General features: G+C 36.7%; 1 protein-coding gene across 2 annotated transcripts in view; it reads right to left on the reverse strand.

The window, feature by feature from the left end:
- Positions 1 to 820: 820 nt before the first annotated feature.
- The window catches only part of LOC149838857 (protein SABRE-like), a 112695-nt gene continuing 92678 nt past the window's right edge, over positions 821 to 20837 (reverse strand). Inside the window, exons 18-23 of one of the 2 annotated variants that reach the window (XM_090006845.1) lie at positions 6352 to 6453; positions 6076 to 6261; positions 5394 to 5753; positions 5137 to 5304; positions 1933 to 2317; positions 821 to 1490 (exon numbers count right to left, since the gene is read on the reverse strand). In XM_090006845.1, coding sequence (XP_089862971.1) covers positions 1402 to 1490; positions 1933 to 2317; positions 5137 to 5304; positions 5394 to 5753; positions 6076 to 6261; positions 6352 to 6453 — 1290 coding nt within the window. In that variant the 3' untranslated portion in view covers positions 821 to 1401. Of the gene's footprint in view, positions 1491 to 1932; positions 2318 to 5136; positions 5305 to 5393; positions 5754 to 6075; positions 6262 to 6351; positions 6454 to 7560; positions 7676 to 20837 lie in introns of those variants that run through there. The other variant, XM_090006844.1, reaches the window with a different exon arrangement.

The following is a 20837-nucleotide window of genomic DNA, read 5'->3' on the forward strand; positions in this document are numbered from 1 at the left end:
TTGTAGGGATTGATCCTTAGATCATCTGATTCTGATACGCAGGTAGGCTAAGATTTTCAGAAAAAAACAATGCTTACAAATCATGTTCTTTTTATCAAAAAAACATAATCCAAGTATTGTTTGCTAGTAAATCAACCATGTTGAAAGCATCTGAAGGGTGAGATTTATGAACACAACCAGGAAACCCCTGTTTGCTCATTGTAGGTACGAAATGGAGTCTGTTTCTAGGCTTAAGATCCTTCTTATGCATCATAATCCGATGATCGAGTCTGTTTCTTTAAAACCAAGCATATAGATCACATTCATATGATGAAATTTAAGAAAAAAATAAAAACATAAACATCTAAATTCATACTCAAGTTCATAGATTTTCAGTTAAAATGTTCTACTGAACCATATATATATAAGCCTTTATGCGAATGTCTATACCATATCAATGAGTTCACCTCACCTCCATAAGTACTTTCAGGTAGATCAGATCGCACAGATGAGCTTAGTATTGTTTATTTCACACAAATCAAGTTTCTAATCAAATATTTTTTGTGGAAGGCCATTTCTTTATAATTACATTTTGGTACAACCTGAATATTTATTTTACTTTTATTTAAAATATTTAAATACTTGAAACTTTTAATTCAAGGCATGTTTTAAAGCAAACAACCCATGATAGATCAATTTATAGTCAGATTTACTTAAAAATACGAGTAATGAGCCATTATACTTGATGACATCAATTTCGTGACCATATCTGCACAAAATACTTGTGTGGGTGCGTGTGCCCACACACGCACGCGAGAGAGAGAGAGAGATTCTTTTCTCAAATCCCCCCATTTTATTATATAGTTATGCAAAAATAAGAATACAAGGCGCAAGAAACCTTATGTGCTTTCCTTGTGAGCTGAAAGGTTGAAGCAAACAAATGATAAACCCTGCTCGCTCGAGAGCTTGGTTGCATGATGGTTGTTTGTGGCAAATGAGCTTCAATACCATTTCAGCAAGCCTCATAGACCCCGAGGAAGCAAATCTCAGGATTTATTCGATACCAATATACCGCCCTTTTATTTTGCCTTCTTTTCGTTTTCTTCCATGGGAATGAGTCACCCATCAACTAAAAACCAGATGGTTAAAAGGTAGATGAATGAACTGCCATTGGTTATGCACAGTGAATTTTGGGCGCTCTCGTATGTGAATTGAAGGATAACCAATCGGAGAGATCAAGTGCATAATTGTGTTGAACTAAATGAACCGGTTGAGCAGGTTATGAAGATTTTAGGACAGCAGCCAGCAACTTTTGGCTCAAGTCATGGACCTATACTGCAAAATTTTGAATGTCTGCCACTCTGCCAGGACCAGAATCGAGCTCCCTTTTCCTTTTTCCACTTGTAGACGTCTATCCTTTCTTCAGTCCTGCAAGTCTTCAAGCGGGGAGGATGCACCAGATGAATCACTTTGATATGGTGTAGTCTTCAAAGATGGTTGATGAGCAACGCCTGAAAAAATGAAATAGAATCATATGCTAAGTTTTCCATATTTCATACTTTTTCTAGCACCTCTCGCTCTCCAATCTTTTTTACCATATCCATATTATGAGCCCATTTTTTCTTTATTTTCTTTGGATATTTAACAATGGTAATCCACTGGTTCAGGTTGTGGAGCTCAGGAGAGAATGATGCCTTGTTGTACAGCCACCCCGCTCACCCGTCAAGGAGGCTGCTGCTTCAGCCTGGCAGCAAGGGAGACACACCTGGGTGTCGAACTCTTGACGTCTTTCAACTTGAATTGAATGCCTTAACCCAACCCACCTAACCAAGTGTGTGGAGCCCTTGTGGGGCCATGTTCTTAGTGTCACAAAGAAACTACAAAGCATTTCTGAAACAGAGTAAAAGTTGTATGGTATGTAAGATACTGGTATAAAAGCATAGAAATCACAACCTTTCGGTCGGGATGAACGGAACTTCTTGGTATGCTTCCTGATGAGTCTCTTTGCTTTTGTTATGGTCAATTGCCTAGCAAAGGGAGAGAACTCGACATCACTTTCGCTCCAGTCACCATGAAATTCATTTTCTCCATCACCCCTCATAGTGCGCAAAACCAAAGCCTTAGCCTTTCGACGCTGAGAGTTGAACAGCCCCCTAATGGAGGTGACAAATCCATCACCTGCTCCATCACTTGACCTCTTGAACAAGGATACGGGCAATTGATCATTTTTTCCAGTCTGACCACCATCGCTGTCACTAAGGTTTGGATCACTCTCGGGAGAACCACCACCACCACTGGTCTGCTTCTGACTCAAGACTTTGTGTTTGAATTTCTTACCCTGCAGGTAAACAATACTCCATCAAGATATCTACCTATTCTCTCACAATGGTGAGACCACAGTGTAGTTTCAACAAAACACAGCTACGTGCATGATAAAAAAAATATGTTAGTTAGAGTGTATGCAAAAGCACCCCAACTACACACACAATGCAAAAGATGGAAGCCAAATGATTTACTAATGGATTGCAAGCGGAAAATAGATTGGTAACTACAGACTGTTACAATATCAAATGAACACTATAGACAACATACTCCCTTTTAACTCTTTCCCAGAGCTCGTTTTGGCATCACTGCAGCACTCGAACCTTAAGTTTAGCTACTTCAGTAAGCAGCAGTTCTACGTACAGATGAGTTGACCAGTAGCTTGCATTGCTTAACAGCAATTTGAAGTGTGGTTGGTTGGTTGGTTAATCCATGTTTTCAACTAACTAAAGTACAATTGAGGACACAGTTAAGAATGTTATCCTCAGATCCCGCTTATAAAGATCCAAAACGCAGCTCTACCACAGTGCAGAAACGACCATAAGACCTTGGCAATCACCACATAATGCATTAAAATTTTTCTCTTTAAGGTAGTTAATAGATACAGAAACCATTTTGGAGGTCATGTTCTTTTGTGGGTATATAGAAACCATTTTGGAAGGAATGTTTATAGAGCAGGTAGTTAAGGAAGTTGATTGGTGTCTCGAGGATAATTCAGAATCAATGTAGAGTAAGATAGTGGGTCGCATGAGAAAGGTAGCTAAGGAGGTATTGGGTGAGTCTAAAGGCGGTGCATCACTAGGTAAGGATACATCATGGTGGAACGAGGATGTCAAATTAGCTATTAAGGCTAAAAGAGAGTGGTATAGAAATCTAAGTAAGAGTCGTGATAATAAGAATTTGGAGAAGTATATGATAGCAAAGAAGGAAGCTAAAAAAGTAGTTCGAAACGCGAGGGATAAGGTATATAAAGAGGTTTATGACAAGTTGGATATCAAAGAGGGCGAGAAGGATATTTATAGGCTTGCAAAGATGAGATATAGGAAATCGAGGGATCTGGGTATGGTTAGATGTATCAAAGATGAAACACAAATGGTTTTAGTCAAAGGTGAGGAGATTAAGGAGAGATGGAAAGATTATTTTGATAAGCTATTTAATGAAAGTCATGCTCAGGATCTTGAAGACTGCTCAATTCCTTTTCATGAGATGAATCGTGACTTCATACGCAAGATTCAAAAGAAAGAAATTGCAGAGGATTTGAAGAAAATGAAATCAAGAAGGGCAGTTGGCCCAAATGGTATACCTATCGAGGCTTGAAAATGCTTGGGAGAGAAAGGTTTAGAATGGTTGACAAATCTTTTTAACAAGATTTGGCGGACAAATAAGATGCCTAATGAGTAAAGGAAGAGTATTTTGGTGCCTCTATATAAGAATAAGGGTGATATACAAGATTGCACAAACTATCGTGGTATAAAACTCATGAGTCATACTATGAAACTTTGGGAGAGGGTGATTGAGTCTAGGTTGAGGAAGGTTATCATGATATCGGAGAATCAATTTGGTTTTATGCCTAAAAGATCAACTATGGAAGCTATACATCTTCTTAGACAACTTATTGAGAGAAATAGAGAGAGGAACAAAGATTTGCATATGATTTTTATTGATTTGGAGAAGGCATACGATAGAGTACCTAGGGACGTTCTCTGGTAAACAATGATGAAGAAAGGTGTTTCTCTCAAGTACATTAGTATAATTAAGGATATGTATGAAGGAGTAGTAACCAATGTCCACACTTGTGGAGGGGTGACAACCAATTTTCCTATAATGGTTGGGTTACATCAAGGATCTGCTTTAAGCCCTTTCCTATTTGCTATAGTGATGGATGAGTTTACGAGATCAATTCAAGAAAATATCTCGTGGTGTATGTTGTTTGTTGATGATATTGTTTTGATTGATGAGTCTAGAGTTGGGGTTAATGCTAAGTTAGGATTATGGAGACCAACATTGGAAGCAAGAGGTTTTAAGTTGAGTAAGAGTAAGACAGAATATATGGAATGTCGGTTTAGTATGCAACGAAGTAGTGATGGGAGTGTAGTGAAGCTTGGTGAGCAAGAAATATCGGTGGATGATTGTTTCAAATATTTGGGATCTATCATTCAAAAGTATGGAGAAATTGATGGAGATGTAAATCATAGGATAAAGGTTGGGTGGATGAAATGGAAGAGTGCAACTGGAGTGTTGTGCGATCGTAGAATGCCATTGCGATTGAAGGGAAAGTTTTATAGGATGACTATTAGGCCCGCTTTACTATATGGTACGGAATGTTGGGCTGCCAAGAGACATCATATTCAAAAAATGAGTGTAACTGAGATGCGTATGCTTAGATGGATGTGTGAAAATACAATAAAAGATAAGATTCAGAACAAAGAGATACGTAAAAAGGTAGGCATTGCACCCATTGAAAATAAGATGAGAGAGAATCATTTACGGTGGTTTGGACATATTCGGCGAAGGCCTAATGATGCTCCAGTTAGAAGGATGGAGAAATGGGAAAATATATTAGTTAAAAGAGGTCGGGGTAGGCCTAGGAAGACTTGGATGGAGATGATAGGAAAGGATATGAATGCTTTGAACCTCACCGAGAACATGACATTGGATAGAAATGATTGGAGGAGAAGGATTCATGTGGAAGACTCAGAATGATTTTCTTTTTTAGTTCATATCGCCGACCCCAATTGTTTTGGGATGAAGGCGTAGTTGTTGTTGTTGTATAGAAACCATTTTGGAGTCATGTTCTTTTGTGAATCAACGTTGAACAGTAACAAAAACACTTGCCTGCATGCCTGTTACAGACTTTAAGACTCCCCAGATGATATGCTTCCTGACCCTTGAAAACAATCTCCTCCATGTACCCGTGAAATCAACACGAACAAACGTATCCAGAAGCAGCCTCAAATCATTGATAGGAAACCTCGAACCTTCATAAGTAACAAGTAGTTCAACCTACAGGTTTTCCACAGAAGTACAAAACTATAAGTAATATCAACCATTTAAGATTATTATTATGCAGTTCTCGACAGTACTATACCAACCTGACTTATTTTGATGTTACGAAACACAATTGTTTTCCTGCCTCTAGATCTTTTCTCTTCTTGCACCTTACCAGGCTTCTTTTCTTCATGCGAAACGCGGCCTGGTTTAAGTGGTTTCAAGTCTTTTGACTTGTTTTTCAAGGTATCTTCGTTTGTGGAAAGCTGATACTCAGGTGCAGAATTAAGAGGTCCACTTTTTGAGGAGGGAGTAGTAATGGAAGAGTTAACCTGTAATACAAGCTCATTAGCTACTGACTCAGCGAGATTCTCTTCCCATGTCCTATCAAATGATGATGTCCGCCGTAGCACTGGGTTTTCTCCACCAACAATGTTCGCCTTCAGATTCTGTGATTTGGATACCTACATCCATACCACGGCTATCAGTAAAGAAAAAAACTATTACTAGATATCCACATGACCATGTGGACTTAAAAACTTCAAGGATACTTTTGCATACATAATGCAACTGATTAAAATATCAATGGTTAATGTGACCACCACATAAAACTGTAACTAAATTCTCCATTTTACAACTGTTCTAACTCTGACTAGTTTGTTTCACAAATGCTAACATGAAATTTCTGTGTGCTTTATTTGTTGAGTTGAGAGATGGGTACCATGATTTTGTGTTTTATTTTAAGATGTACTGACCAAGAGAGATTCCGGGAAAAGTTATACTCACTTGTGGGAAATCACAAGAAATAGAAGATTGACTGCTGATAGCAGATACTGTGGATGCAGTGGCACCATGCTTGGAGAAAACCTCAGAATCCCTCGCTAAATGACTGCTTGATCCAGAAGCCTCTGCAACAGAAGCACCTTTTTTTCCACGTTTAGATACTGCTGTTGTTGATACTTTCCATACTTCCTACATTATAATGAAGTAACACAATGTAAACTGATGCATGAATTCACACATTGGACAAAAGCTACCACTATATCTAAGAATAGGACTTGCCTGCCGTCTCAATGTATCATGTTCTTCTTCTGGGAAAAGATAGTACCACAACATTCTGTACATTGTTTCAGTAAGATAGATCCTCAGCGGATAAATCTCCACCTGCAGGGTGTCAATACCAATAGAGGAGATATCAAAATGAACGATTGTGCAGTATCTAAATAACAGCTAATAGTGCAAACAGAATGAAACAACTTCTGGACAATAATTTACTGCATCACACTAAACTTATTAAATTGATGTTATCTAATGGCCTGATACTTAAAACCTAACAAAAAAAACACTGACACCATAAAAGAAAAAGAAAAAAAAAACCTAGATCAACTTAGCGTTTCTAAGGTCCACTTAACACATCTAAGAAATATGAACTGCCTGCAAAAACACTGTGCAGTTTATTTTGTGAAAAACAAAAGAGACCATATAACATGCTCATGTTGATGCTGGTACTTCTGGGTGCTACATATGCATATGTAGCATAAGATATAGGATATGTTGTATGTTTATACAAATATCTTATACTTTCTATATTTGTTCTTTATTTGTAGGACATGTACTATATATGTTATGAATGTGTATATGTGCAATATACACAACCCAGGTGAACCCCCGCATCCTTCTTTCAGAAAACAACCTAGTTGTAACAGACATACCCATACCACACTATGTACATCACCTGTACCTATGTGACATAGGAGACCGAACTAAAACATGAAAAGCTACATAATAAATAAATGATGCAGCGTGGAGGATCGTGTTACACGTGACGCAACGAAGATCACTGGTAACGAGGCACTTCGGTGCTGAAGAAATGAGAATCACGACTGCTCCAGTCGTGCGATATGTTGAGAATACTAATGAAGATCACCGTAGAATGAACGGTGGCTGCTTTATTTTCAATAACAATTCAATCAAACAGTGAAATGAAATAACAAGTAGGAAACAAAAACAGTAAACAAAGGGCTAAAGAGAGGCTGCTGCCGACTCTGCGTCAAAGGAAAACTCAAAATAAGAAAAAAAATTCAATCTTCTCTCCCACGCAACCCTAAAACAGGGTATTAATAGGGCATGACTGGATCTGGGTCTCGGGTCCAGTCCTTGGACCTAAGGCAACTCAGCGCTGCTGATGGATCGGGGCACTGTCAATGTGTGGTGCTGCTTCCAGCCTTTGCTCGCCTTGAGTAAGTGCGCAGGGGCACCACGTCCTTGCATCGGGGCACCGGACTCGCGATCGGATCCATTATCTGGGTTCGATCGTCCATCCCATTGGTGCCGAGATCCTTGGACACGCCCGGGTCACTCTGTGTAAACCGGACCCGGTCCTGCTCTGCATCAATAAAACACTAGAACCTTAAAGAATTTACAAGGTCTGGCAAAATCTGAGGCAAATGGAAACTAATTCTGATAGAGAAAAACCATACGCTGCTGAAAATGAAATATATCAAAATATTTGATGAATAATCGTGTGAGTGTGTCTGTCTGTAGAGGTTTTTCAGGTGAAGATATATATTCTATGCATACACAAGTCAAAGTTTCCTCTTATTAGAATCTAGAACTTCTATCTAAAATGATAATGGTAAATGCTTCTAAAGAATGGAATAGTGAAGTTGCATAATTCTTATAGTATCCACTTTCGAAATCTTATGCAATAGACAGCTTGATGGCTATGTCAACTGGGTATGGGTACGGAGCAAGGTTGTCAAACTAGGAAGCGAAAGCAGAAAACGATACGGGAAGCGGAAGCGAGAAGCGAAGCATTTTAAAATTTATAGGAAGCGGGAAGCGAAGTATCAATTTAAAAGCAAAATATTGAAAAAAATGAAGCAATATGGTAATTGAATAGGAATCGAACAAGAAACAAATAAAAACTAAAATAAAATTGATGATTCTTATATTTAGTGATTTTTCAGTAAAAGAGTTAAATTTTTGTTAAAATCTAACAATGATGGTTAGTAATTTAAAAAAAGTACATGGAAAATAAGTGAAAGCATGAGAGAAAACACATGAAAAACATGAAAAGAAACGTGAGAATAACATATAGGAAGCATAGACCATGTGTGTGGGAAGCATAGAAGAAGCGTGGGGGAATCAAGATTCCCATGAAGTTTCGGAAGCGAGGAGTATCGCGCTTCCGAAGCGAGCTTCCCACCTACCTAAGAAGCTTCCGGTAACTCTGGTACAGAGGATACCACACGCTTGGTTGTCAAAGGCGGTGCCTAGGCAACCTAGGTGCAGCCCCACCGCCTAGGCTTTTGGGTTTGGGCGGTGGGGCACTCTTTTACCGCCTAGGCACCGCTTAGCTCACCAAGGTGCCGCATAGCTCGCCTAGGCTGGGACTGCCTAAGCTGCAAAGCCTTTTTTTGACCTTTTTTTAACTTGGTCAACACTTTTCCAAAAGGGAGGCATAAAAAAGGGAGTCCTCTCATTTTGCTGCAGTAGCAAAAAGAAGAAGGTATGTTCCTCACTCTCTCATTTTTGCTGTCTCTCTCTCAATTTCTATCTCTCTTGCTCTGTCTCTCACTCTTTCTCGCTCTCTCACTCTCTCTGTCTCTCGCTCTCTTTGGTTCTCTCTCTCTCTCTCTCTCTTTGTCTCTCACTCTCTCTCTCTTTGTTTCTCGCTCTCTCTGGTTCCTTCTTTTTCCTTTTCTTTTTTTTCCTTTTTTCCCTTCTTCTCTTTTCTTTTTTCTTCTTGTTTTTCCTTCCTTTTTTCTTTTTTTTTCTTCTTCCTTTTTTCTTTTTTTTTCTCCTTCCTGTTTTTTCTCCCTTTCTCCTTTTTTCTATAGGTTATGTTTCCAGTTATATATATATATATATATATATATATATATATATATATATATATATTATATTTTGTGTGTGTATATTGTATAATTCATATATAATCTGTTCAACTGTTTGAGTTATATTCCTGCCATTCTGGTTAACTATTTCTGAGTTATATTTCTGGGTGACTGTTTCTGAGTTATATTTCTGGTTGACTATTTTTGAGTTATGTTTCTGAGTTATATTTCTAGTTGACTGTCTATGAGTTATAATCTATTTTCTTATCTTTTTCATAGTTCACACACACACACACCTGGGCTTATTTTATTTTTATTGTTGTTAAGTTTTTTGTACACATGATTTTAATTTTTGTATACTGTTTATTAACATTTTTATTCAATTGTTCATTTATTCTTAATTTTTTTTAAGTAGGTTATTTAATATAATTGCTTTACACTGTTCGATGACATATTGTGTTTTGTCTATTGCATATTGTTGATTGATTTTATGTTGTATACATGTTTGTTATTAATTTTAGCAGTTTACATATTTTGTGTATTTTTTAAATTTTTTTAATTGGGGTACCAACTAGTCCGCCTAGTCTCGCCTAGGCCCTGCCTAGTCTTTTTAGGGGCTCACCGCCTAGCCTACCGCCTTTGACAACTAAGATGACACGGCAATTCCAAAAAAAAGTGGGTACGGGACACGACTATACATATTGTTCGATGGAATGTGAAATTGTATATATATACACGACTATACACGACTATACATAAGTATTCCAAAAAAAAGTGGGTACGGGATATATATATATATATATATATATATTAAATATCACATAAATATAAAATAAACTGAATATAATTTAACTATATATGCTATATCTGAAATATATATTGTATACTGAAAATATAAAGTTATAAACTAAAAATATAATATATTATATACTGAAAAATAGGACACAAAATGATGTGTCCGGTACCCGCCCATGTCAATACATGTCGACACGGGTATGCCACCTAAAATAGCATGTCCTGGTAACATAGCTTGATGGTGATCATAGCCTACCCATGCCACAAATGGGATTAGCCAGTTTCAACATGCCCCCTCACTATCCCTGTGGCAGCATTTCATTTTGTTGTTATATGGTTTCAGCATACCATTTCCAAGACACTTTTCCTTTGCCTTCTTTAGCCGTAGACAATATTGCCTTCTCACATGCATAATATGGTGTTGATGCCACAAACAGGTGGTCCACCAGTAACTTTTCCATTCTTTTTTCAAGTGTCTCTTGATGTTTTGCATAGAGAGAAGCATCAGTGGCTTTCTTTTTCTGCTACTAAGGCCAAGTATCAAGCTATAGCATTTATCTGTAAATGACTAATTGGCTCCTTTGTCTTCTTTCAGGCATGTATTTCTAAATGCATGGCCCTCTAGAATGTTTACAATAAAATCTTTATGAGAGGCTTAAGCAGATTCAGATTGATTATTATTATTATGTTAGCACTGCATGAAGGAACATAACTTTACCATATTTTGAGACCGATTTAGGATTCCTCACTTCTCTAGAAGACATCTGCCATTACCTTGTTTCTAATTATCAACAAACTCTCCTTGATCTCACCATGATTTTGAGAGGAAATGGGGATGGAAAGAGGTGGTTTACATATTCACAGAGTTCATTTATCCTTTTATTTCCAGGGATATCTTGTATTTCTGCACTTTTATTAATTTCACTCCAGCACTCATTTTCTTTGATAAGTATTTCAATTTTCAACCCATTCACATTCTGCAGTCATCTTGTGCCTTCTTTTCATATGTTAATGGAAATCAGCTTAATTTTTTATTTCAAAAAAGATAACACAATTAATGTGCTTGCAATTTGTCATAAAAAGCACTTTCCATAGAGAGTGCCACTCTTTGTAAGACCCATGCTGCCATCCACAGAAATGGAATTTTGTTTGAGCCATTCTTCAATGATGATGAAAGTGGAGAATGATTCATCATCAACATTAAAAAGCCTTACCCTCTATTCCTTCTTTTCTAGAAGATACAACCTTCGCGATTTACAATCTTTCATATCACCTTTGACTGCCTCCCTCGAAGTTTTCATGAGTCTTCATCTTTTCCTAATTCCTTCTACTTGTATCCTATCAACTTTTCTTTTGCAGATATAGGACTCCATACATGTCCAAATGCTTAAATGATATTCACTAATTTTTTATTTTACTTGTAGTATCCTTAGACATTTTCTGATCTATTTATTTGTAATCACATTTTTCTTAATTCCATATATCCATCTTAACAGATGCATTTCTGCGACAGGCACTTTCTCTCCATGTCGCTTTTTAGTTGGCCAACATTTGGCATCATATAAGAGTGTCAAGACTTATAGTAGTCTTGTAGAAATGTCTGCTTAATCGTACAACTACTTACTATCACATAATATGTCACTAGCTTGTCATTGCTTCATCTTCTTAGCATGTATTTGTTAAAATATGTTGTACATATATATATTTATATATATAGATCACGACACATACACATATATATATTAATTATATATATGTCTATGTGTCTATCTACATATATAAATATATATATATATTTATATCTTTTGTAAATAGACCCATATAGGGGTAAAACAGTCTTTTTACTTCTTATCGCATATTGTATTTTTTCAATTTTTCTTTTATTTCCTTTTTTTCTTTCTTTTTTATTTTCTTTATTCTTTTCCTTTTCCTCCTTGGAATGGGCCCCACCTAGGGGGACGTTGGAGCATCCAACGGTCATATTTATGACCGTTGGAAGGGCTCCAACGTCCCTCTAGGAGCCCTTCCAAGGCCTCCTCTTTTGTCTATAAATAAAGGGGTTTCTCCCCATTGTAAAGCATGCTTCTTTGAAGCCTTTTGAGTGGAATATATATTTTTCCTCTTCTTTTGGGTGCCTTACCACTTTAATTGGTTGTGTTGTTCTTTTGCCCATTAGTGGCTATTTGTGTATGTGCGTGCTCTCTTGTTTTGCTCTTGGAGACTTCATCCGGCACTTCATTACATGGTATCAGAGCCTTGGTTGATAAAGCTTCATCGGATCTTCTTTTGACAAGTAATATCCTTCTCTTTCGTGCATTTATATTCCTCTTCTACAAATGGCCAACAAGGATGCAAAAATCGACCTCTCATTCAAATTGGATGGGACCAATTATCGCATGTGGGCGGCCGCCATGGAAAACAATCTCAAAGGTAAAAAACTTTGGGGTTATGTATGTGGAACCATTCCGGAACCACAATTGAAGTTGACTAAGTTTGAAGGTAATGAGGAAAAAGCTTTGAACGAAGAGGAAAAAGAGAAGGCTATTCTTGATTACTCTTCTAAATTAGAAGATTGGGAAAGTGAGCATGCTAAAATTTTAGCATGGTTCATGAACAATGTTGAATTAAAGATTTGTGCAAATCTCGCCAAATTCAAGAAGGCTAATGAAGCTTGGTTCTTTATGAAAGGCATGTACACTCAAAGAGACCTTGCTAGGCATTTCTTCCTACAAGAAAAGGTAAGAGCTACTAAACAAGGTGATATGAGTATTAGGGACTACTATAGTGCCCTATCCTCTTTATGGGATGAACTTGTCCTTCTCAAACCCCAATGGGAGGGTAGTGCTATTGCTATGAGGCAAGAGCAAATGGAAAAAGAAAGATTTTTCCAATTTATTCATGGGCTTCGCCCCGAATTTGAGCAACTTAGAGGATCCCTTCTCCATAGGGCCTCTACTCCTCTAAGTGATATTTTGGCCGACTTATGTCAAGAAGAAACTCGTTTGGCATTAAAACGAGATGTTGATGAAGTTCATGCCGTATCTAGACCCGGCAACAATGTAAGGCCATACAAACCACCTCATTTCTTCAAAAATAATGGTGGTGGAGGAAGGAAAATCATTTGCCATAATTGTAATGAATCGGGCCATATTCGTCCGGATTGCCCAAGATTTAAAAAGAAGGTGGCCTCCGTTGGTGAAGCTCCTCCAAATGAAGACTCAAAGAAAGATGGTGACATAAAAGAGTCTCTTGCTCATCTTACCGAAACTCTTCAACAATTCATGAAGATGAGCTCCTCTCAGTTTTCTTCTACACCATCTACTTCCGGCGCCGCTATCTCCTCCTTCCCAGGTATGACCTCTTGGATTCTTGATTCGGGTGCCTCCTTTCATATGACTCTGAATGCATCACTCTTATCAAAAACAAGTCTCAACAAATTTAAATCTTTTGTCTCCACTGCCGATGGAACATCCTTGGATGTTGAAGGCATTGGGAATATTGAGAAAACTTATAATGAAAACAAAGAATTTTTTGTTCCCAAAATTCGAATTATTCCAAAACTTAATTTAAATCTATTTTCCGTTTCCCAAATTACCGATTTTGAATGTAATGTCACTTTTTCACCTACCCATTGCTATGTGCAGGATCTCCGGTCCGGGAAGCGGATTGGGCAAGGCCATAGAAGAGGGGATCTTTATTATATGGATTTTTTGTCATTGCCAACCAAATCATTTTGTAATCATGTTCAATCCAAAGATATTGAGACTTGGCATAAAAGACTTGGACATCCTAGTGTTTCTAAATTGTATCTCTTTCCTTTTTTGGAAAAATTTTGTAATACAAATACATTCACATGCAATGATTGTATCCTTGGAAAAATTCATTCGCTTCTGTATTCTCATAGTAATTTTGTGTCAAAAAGACCTTTTGAACTTGTGCATTCCGATGTATGGGGACCGGCACCCGTTCTGTCCAAGGGAGGCTACTCTTACTATGTTAGTTTTGTTGATGACTTTACTAGATATACATGGGTATACATTATTAAAAATAAATCCGATGTCTTTAATAATTTTAAAGAATTTCATATTCGTATTCAAAACCAATTTCAAAACAATATAGCTATATTTAGATCCGACTCTGGAAGAGAATACATGTCTAAAGATTTTCAAAATTATTTCAAAACAAATGGAATTTTACATCAACGATCTTGTCCTAAAACCCCACAACAAAATGGTCTTGCGGAAAGAAAACATAGACATTTAATTGAAACTACAAGAACACTTCTTGTTTCTAAAAATGTTCCTAAAAACTTTTGGGCCGAAGTTCTTCTTACCGCAACATATTTAATCAATCGTATGCCCTCTGCTTCTTTAAAAAGTGTATCACCTTTTGAAAAATTATTCAAAATTACTCCAGATTTTAATAGATTAAGGATATTTGGATGTAAATGTTTTGTGCTTGTTCAAGGACAAGATAAACTATCACCTAAAGTTATTGAATGTGCATTCATTGGATATGGTGAAAATAAAAAAGGTTATAGATGCTATGACACTCGAAATAATAAACTCTATATATCAAGAAATGTAAATTTTCTTGAAGAACAAAATGGATTTGATGTTCACACATCTAGAGAAAACCTTGACTATTCCTTCCTATTTGATCTTGCTCCTAGAATTGAAACACCAGATGCAAGTACTTGCGATAATACTTGTGATGGCATCTCCCATCATAATGATATACTTCAGCATGGTAATGATTCTCAAGTTGAGAATCTTAATGAAATGAATGTATATACCCGGCGGTCAGGAATTGAACATCAACCTGCTCTTGAAAGATATTCTCAAGATCTCTCATTAGAAGAACCTATTAATGCACCTAGGAGATCTTCTCGTAATAGTAGACCTCCACAAAAATTTGTATCTTATGAATCTTTCTCACCTAATTATAGGGCTTGTCTCATGTTAATTCATTCATATCATGAGCCTACTTCCTTTAAAGAAGCTAAAGATCATCCACATTGGATTGAAGCAATGAAAGTTGAATTAGAGGCTCTTAACAAAGCTCAAACTTGGAGTATTATTCCCCAACCATTAGGAAAAAAGGCAATTGGGTGTAGATGGGTATATAAAGTTAAAACCAAGTGTGATGGATCTCTTGAGAGATACAAGGCTCGTTTGGTTGCAAAAGGCTATGCCCAAGAATATGAAATTGATTATGAGGAAACCTTTGCTCCCGTAGCTAGGATGACTAGTGTGAGAACTTTAATTGCCTTAGCCTCCATTAAACAATGGCCTATATGTCAACTTGACGTTAAAAACGCTTTTTTAAATGGAAATTTATATGAAGAAGTGCTTATGGATCCTCCGCCAGGTCTTGAAATTGGTAAAGGAAATATTCTAAAGTTAAATAAAGCTCTCTATGGTCTTAAACAAGCACCTAAAGCTTGGTATGATCTTTTTAGCAAAGTAGTTCTTGATAATGGTTTCTCCTCATGTTATACTGATACTGCTTTGTTTGTTAAAAATTCTAATGATCACATTACAATTCTGTTATTATATGTTGATGACATGATTATCACAGGTAATGATAAGAGAGGTATTAACCTTATTAAGAATATTCTCAAAGAAAATTTTGATATGTCTGATCTTGGTTATCTAAGATATTTTTTAGGTATTGAAGTTGCATACTCTCCCAAAGGGTATGTCCTCTCTCAGATGAAGCTTGCCTCCGACATTATTGACAGATATGGACTGACTGATGACAAGAAGGTGGAGACGCCAGAAATAATCAATGCCAAGATGAGAGCTAGTGATGGCACTCCTTTAGCTGATCCCACACCTTATCGTCAATTGATTGGGTCGCTCACATACTTATCCATCACTAGGCCCGATATTTCTCATGCAATTCATAGTGCAAGTCAATTTCAGACTGCTCCCTCCACCATTCACATGGCTGCTGTCATGAGAATTATCAGATATCTGAAAGGCACCATAACAAAAGGATTATTCTTACCCTCTTCTTCACCTCTTACTTTACTTGCTTATACTGACTCTGATTGGGGTGGTAACCCCGATGATCATATTTCTACCACAGGGTATTGTGTGTTTCTTGGAGAGTCACTTATCTCTTGGAGGTGTAAGAAGCAACAGAAAGTTTCACTCTCTTCTACTGAAGCAGAGTATCGTGCGATGGCCACTACCACCACGGAGATCGTATGGTTAAGAAGTTTGCTTAAAGATATGGGAGTCTCATTCTCAACTCCCTCAAAGCTGTGCTGCGACAACAAGAGCTCTATCTACATTGCCAGCAATCACACCTTTCATGAAAGAACAAAGCACATTGAGATGGATTGCCATTATGTTCGTGATGAGTTCCTACGAGGCACCATTCAATTGCCTTATGTTCCAACCGAGTACCAGTTGGCGGACTTCTTCACCAAAGCTTTGCCATCGCCTCGTTTCTTCTTTCTCCTTAGCAAACTCTCGGTGATCTCACCGTGTGTTTGAGGGGGGGTGTTAAAATATGTTGTACATATATATATATTTATATATATAGATCACGACACATACACATATATATATTAATTATATATATGTCTATGTGTCTATCTACATATATAAATATATATATATTTATATCTTTTGTAAATAGACCCATATAGGGGTAAAACAGTCTTTTTACTTCTTATCGCATATTGTATTTTTTCTCCTTTTCTTTTATTTCCTTTTTTTCTTTCTTTTTTATTTTCTTTATTCTTTTCCTTTTCCTCCTTGGAATGGGCCCCACCTAGGGGGACGTTGGAGCATCCAACGGTCATATTTATGACCGTTGGAAGGGCTCCAACGTCCCTCTAGGAGCCCTTCCAAGGCCTCCTCTTTTGTCTATAAATAAAGGGGTTTCTCCCCATTGTAAAGCATGCTTCTTTGAAGCCTTTTGAGTGGAATATATATTTTTCCTCTTCTTTTGGGTGCATTACCACTTTAAGTGGTTGTGTTGTTCTTTTGCCCATTAGTGGCTATTTGTGTATGTGCGTGCTCTCTTGTTTTGCTCTTGGAGACTTCATCCGGCACTTCATTACAGTATTGTATAGTGGTATCTTCCAAGAATCCACCATCTTGTATAGTATATTAGTATCTTCCTAAAATCCGCCATCCTCTTGTATGATAGATCCTAAGTAACAAGTTTTTTATAGACAAAACAAGAAATTTGTCATTAATTGCTTAGAATGGTCGAGAGTGATCACCGAAAGCTAAAGTTTAGATATATAACAATATCTTCCTAAAATCCACCATCTGGTTGTATGATAGATCCCAAGTAAAAACTTATGGTTTTTTCTTTTTAGAGAAAACGAGAAATTTGTCATAAATTGCTTAGAATGGTGACCAGTGATCAACAAACAGCAAAAATTTAGATACGACACACTTAGAGAGAGTTGTGGACATCTAATAGAAGCACATGACTAGATTTCTGCAAGAATACGTCTATAAATTGCTATTAGAGGAAGAAGAAGAGAGGTATAGGCAGAAGACTTGAGGTAACACCCAGCCCCACAGAGTTTCGAATGCATTGGATATCCATATAGGATCTACTATACAATGCAACCCTAAATGGGTCGTTACATAATGCAATTGTATCACTATATGACATTACCAAATGGCATCATTCAGCTCCACCCTCAAATGTGAGAGAGAGAATTATAATCTTCCACCACCTATCAATACATGTCATATTAGTATAGTACAAAATTGCCGCCCGTATGTGGCATATGAAGAGATAAAATTACTAATTTGCCCCAATTTCTATTACTAAGTATCAAACTATTGACATTGACAAATTGCAAAATCTTGTATGTCTTATGACACTTTTTGACTAGCTTCCTCACTAAACTTGCACTCCATATATCTGTTCTTGTTCTACTAATTCTTAAATCATTCTTCTCCAATATGTCTAATGTTCTAGTATTTTTATTTATTTTCTATCTTGGCTAACCAATATTATATCACATGCAAACAATATACACAAGGGAACCTCCTCTTCAGCAGAAGCTATTACTTGATCTATGACTAACATAAATAGATAAAGGCTTAAAACAAATTCCAGGTGTAATCCAACTTTATATGAGGACATTTTCTCTCCACACATAATCCTAACAAATGTTACAGCTTTCTCGTTCATATCTTGAATGATTTTAATGTATTATAAGGGATCCTTGCAATTCTGCCATAAGCTTTCCTTAAATTTATGAAACCACATGTCACATAGACATGGGTAAGGGTGCAGGTACATAGGATATGACATGGAAATTTCTAAAAGTATGGATGTGAAGGTACGGCTACACACATATGCATATATATTAGCATGGAGTTGGCTCCCAGCAGGATAGTCATCTCTACCCTCTCACATCAATCCCACAGGCCTCTTACCTTGTTCGATATGACATGGAAATTTTTAAAAGTACGGATATTAAAGGTACAGCTACACACACACACACACACACACACATATATATATATATATATATATATATATATATATATATATATATATATATATTAGCATGGAGTTGGCTCCCAGCAGGATAGTCATCTCAACCCTCTCACATCAATCCCACAGGCCTCTTACCTTGTTCGATATGACATGGAAATTTTTAAAAGTATGGATATGAAAGGTACGGCCACACACACACACACACACACACACACATATATATATATATATATTAGCATGAAGTTGGCTCCCAGCAGGATAGTCATCTCTACCCTCTCACATCAATCCCACAGGCCTCTTATCTTGTTCGATCACACAGTGGGAGAGCAAGTCAAAATAGAAAAGCTCACATTGGGTGTTCGATCAATTACATATTACTCAACATTTGATTGATTGGTCCAAAGGTTATTGACAAACAAGATTTGTCTGCCACTTCCATTCTTTTTTGTCCAAGTCACTTCTCTTTTTGTCTAAGTCGCCTATTTTTTTCTTTGTGAGTATCGGGAATATCCCCATTCATAGGTTCAAGATCCACATCTATGAATTGAGAGGTCCAAATGATCAACTCTGTAATCAGTTGTTAGAATCAACAAGTTCTTCATTTAAATAAATTAAAACCTTCTTATTGGGTGATTGTGTAATATGAATGTATACCATATGAATTTAGTTTTTTTACACCCCTTCTATTCTTATACATAGGATTATTTATGAGGCATATTTCTTTATTTTGTCAGGAGGTTAGAGAGTCAACTAATTTTGTCCTGTAGTGTACCCAAGAGGGAATGTCCCTTTTTAAGATGTATTGTTTTTCATTTAATAGCTAACAAATTTTCTCTTCTCATCTTTGTTAAATTATGTATCAACATTGTAATCTCGTATATATATTCATATATATATATATATATAGAGAGAGAGAGAGATACATATACATATGTACTATGTATATGTATATATGTATATGTATCTCTATCTATATATATAAATATATTTACCTATTTCTTTTTTGTCTTGTTTTTCACTCGAAAAGGGTATTTTTATAAATTCCTATTTTACACATATTCCATTTGGAATATGATTGTAACTTCTTTTAATTCTTTTATTTTTTCTTTTTTTCTTTTTTTTTCCTTTTCTTTTCTTTTTTCTTTTTTCTTTTTCCTTTTCTTTTCTTTTTATTTGTTTTGTAATATGTGCCACATAAGGAGGCTCCCCAACAACTCTCTTGGGAGCCCCCTATGTGGCTCCTTTGTAAGGTTATAAATAGGGGTTTCACCCCTTTTGTATTTTCATGGCTTTGGGTCAAAGCCCAAGTTCCTAATAAAGTTTGATTATTTATTTTTATGTTTTTTATGCATTTGTGAGAGTTTGTGAATTTGTGCTTTTATGCACAAGTGTTCTAAGTGTTCTTATTGTGCATGTGTGTTGTTCTTTATCAAGAATATAGAAGTCTTGATCGTAGTATCTTGTTGAAGATACTTTCATATGGTATCAGAGCCTCGTTTGAAGGAGAAGGATCATGTGTTTCTTCATTTTTGAGTGCCTCAAAAAATGTGCCTTCAAGCTATTAAATTTTGGAGTAGATCATCCTCTTCGGGCAATATTTTAGAAGCCTCCTTTATCAAGAAAGACTTGAAAAGCCCTTGAGGTATGTATTGTTTTTCATCATCTCTCCTCTCTAATGGGTGAAAAAGACTCTCATTTTTCTCTTGGCTTCAAACTCAATGGGTCCAATTATCATGTTTGGGCCAGAAACATAAAAGCACACATCAAAAGAAAAGGGTTTTGGGGCTATGTCCAAGGCTCGATTTCTGAACCAAAACCCAAGATAACCTTGCTAGAGAAATGAGAGATAAAAATTCTTGAAGGTGATGAAAGAACCAAGGCTCTTGAAGAATATACGAAAAAGCATGAAGAATGGGAAGTGAGGAATTTTAAAATCCTCTCTTGGATTTTTTCATCCGTAGAAACGAGAATTAATGCAAATATCATCAAGTTCAAGAAGGATTCTCAAGCATGGGAATATCTTGAGAAGATATACACCTCTAGGGACTTGTCCCATAAGTACTATCTCCAAAAAAGGGCGTTAACACTTCAACAAGGAGAGATGACTATAAGAGAGTACTTTGCTGAGCTCTCTTCTATTTGGGACGAGTTTGCTATGCTCGAACCTAAGTGGAGTGGAAAAGTCATAGAGCTTCGCCATAAACAATTGGAAGAAGATAGATTTTTCAATTTTTTGAATAGGCTTAGGCCCGAATTTGAACAAATCCGATCTTCCCTTTTATCCGCCTTCACTTCCCCCTCTCTTGAAGATGTAATTATTAAACTTAGTGGGGAAGAGATTCGGATGAGTATAAGCAAGAACAACCCGAGTGTTCTAGCTACACCTTCCAACAATGAAGAAAATAAAGGTGTTAATGTCGTCTCAAG

Source organism: Nuphar pumila, chromosome 5 (genome assembly GCF_984573655.1).
Source record: "Nuphar pumila chromosome 5, dmNupPumi1.hap1.1, whole genome shotgun sequence".
Taxonomy (NCBI): domain Eukaryota; kingdom Viridiplantae; phylum Streptophyta; class Magnoliopsida; order Nymphaeales; family Nymphaeaceae; genus Nuphar; species Nuphar pumila.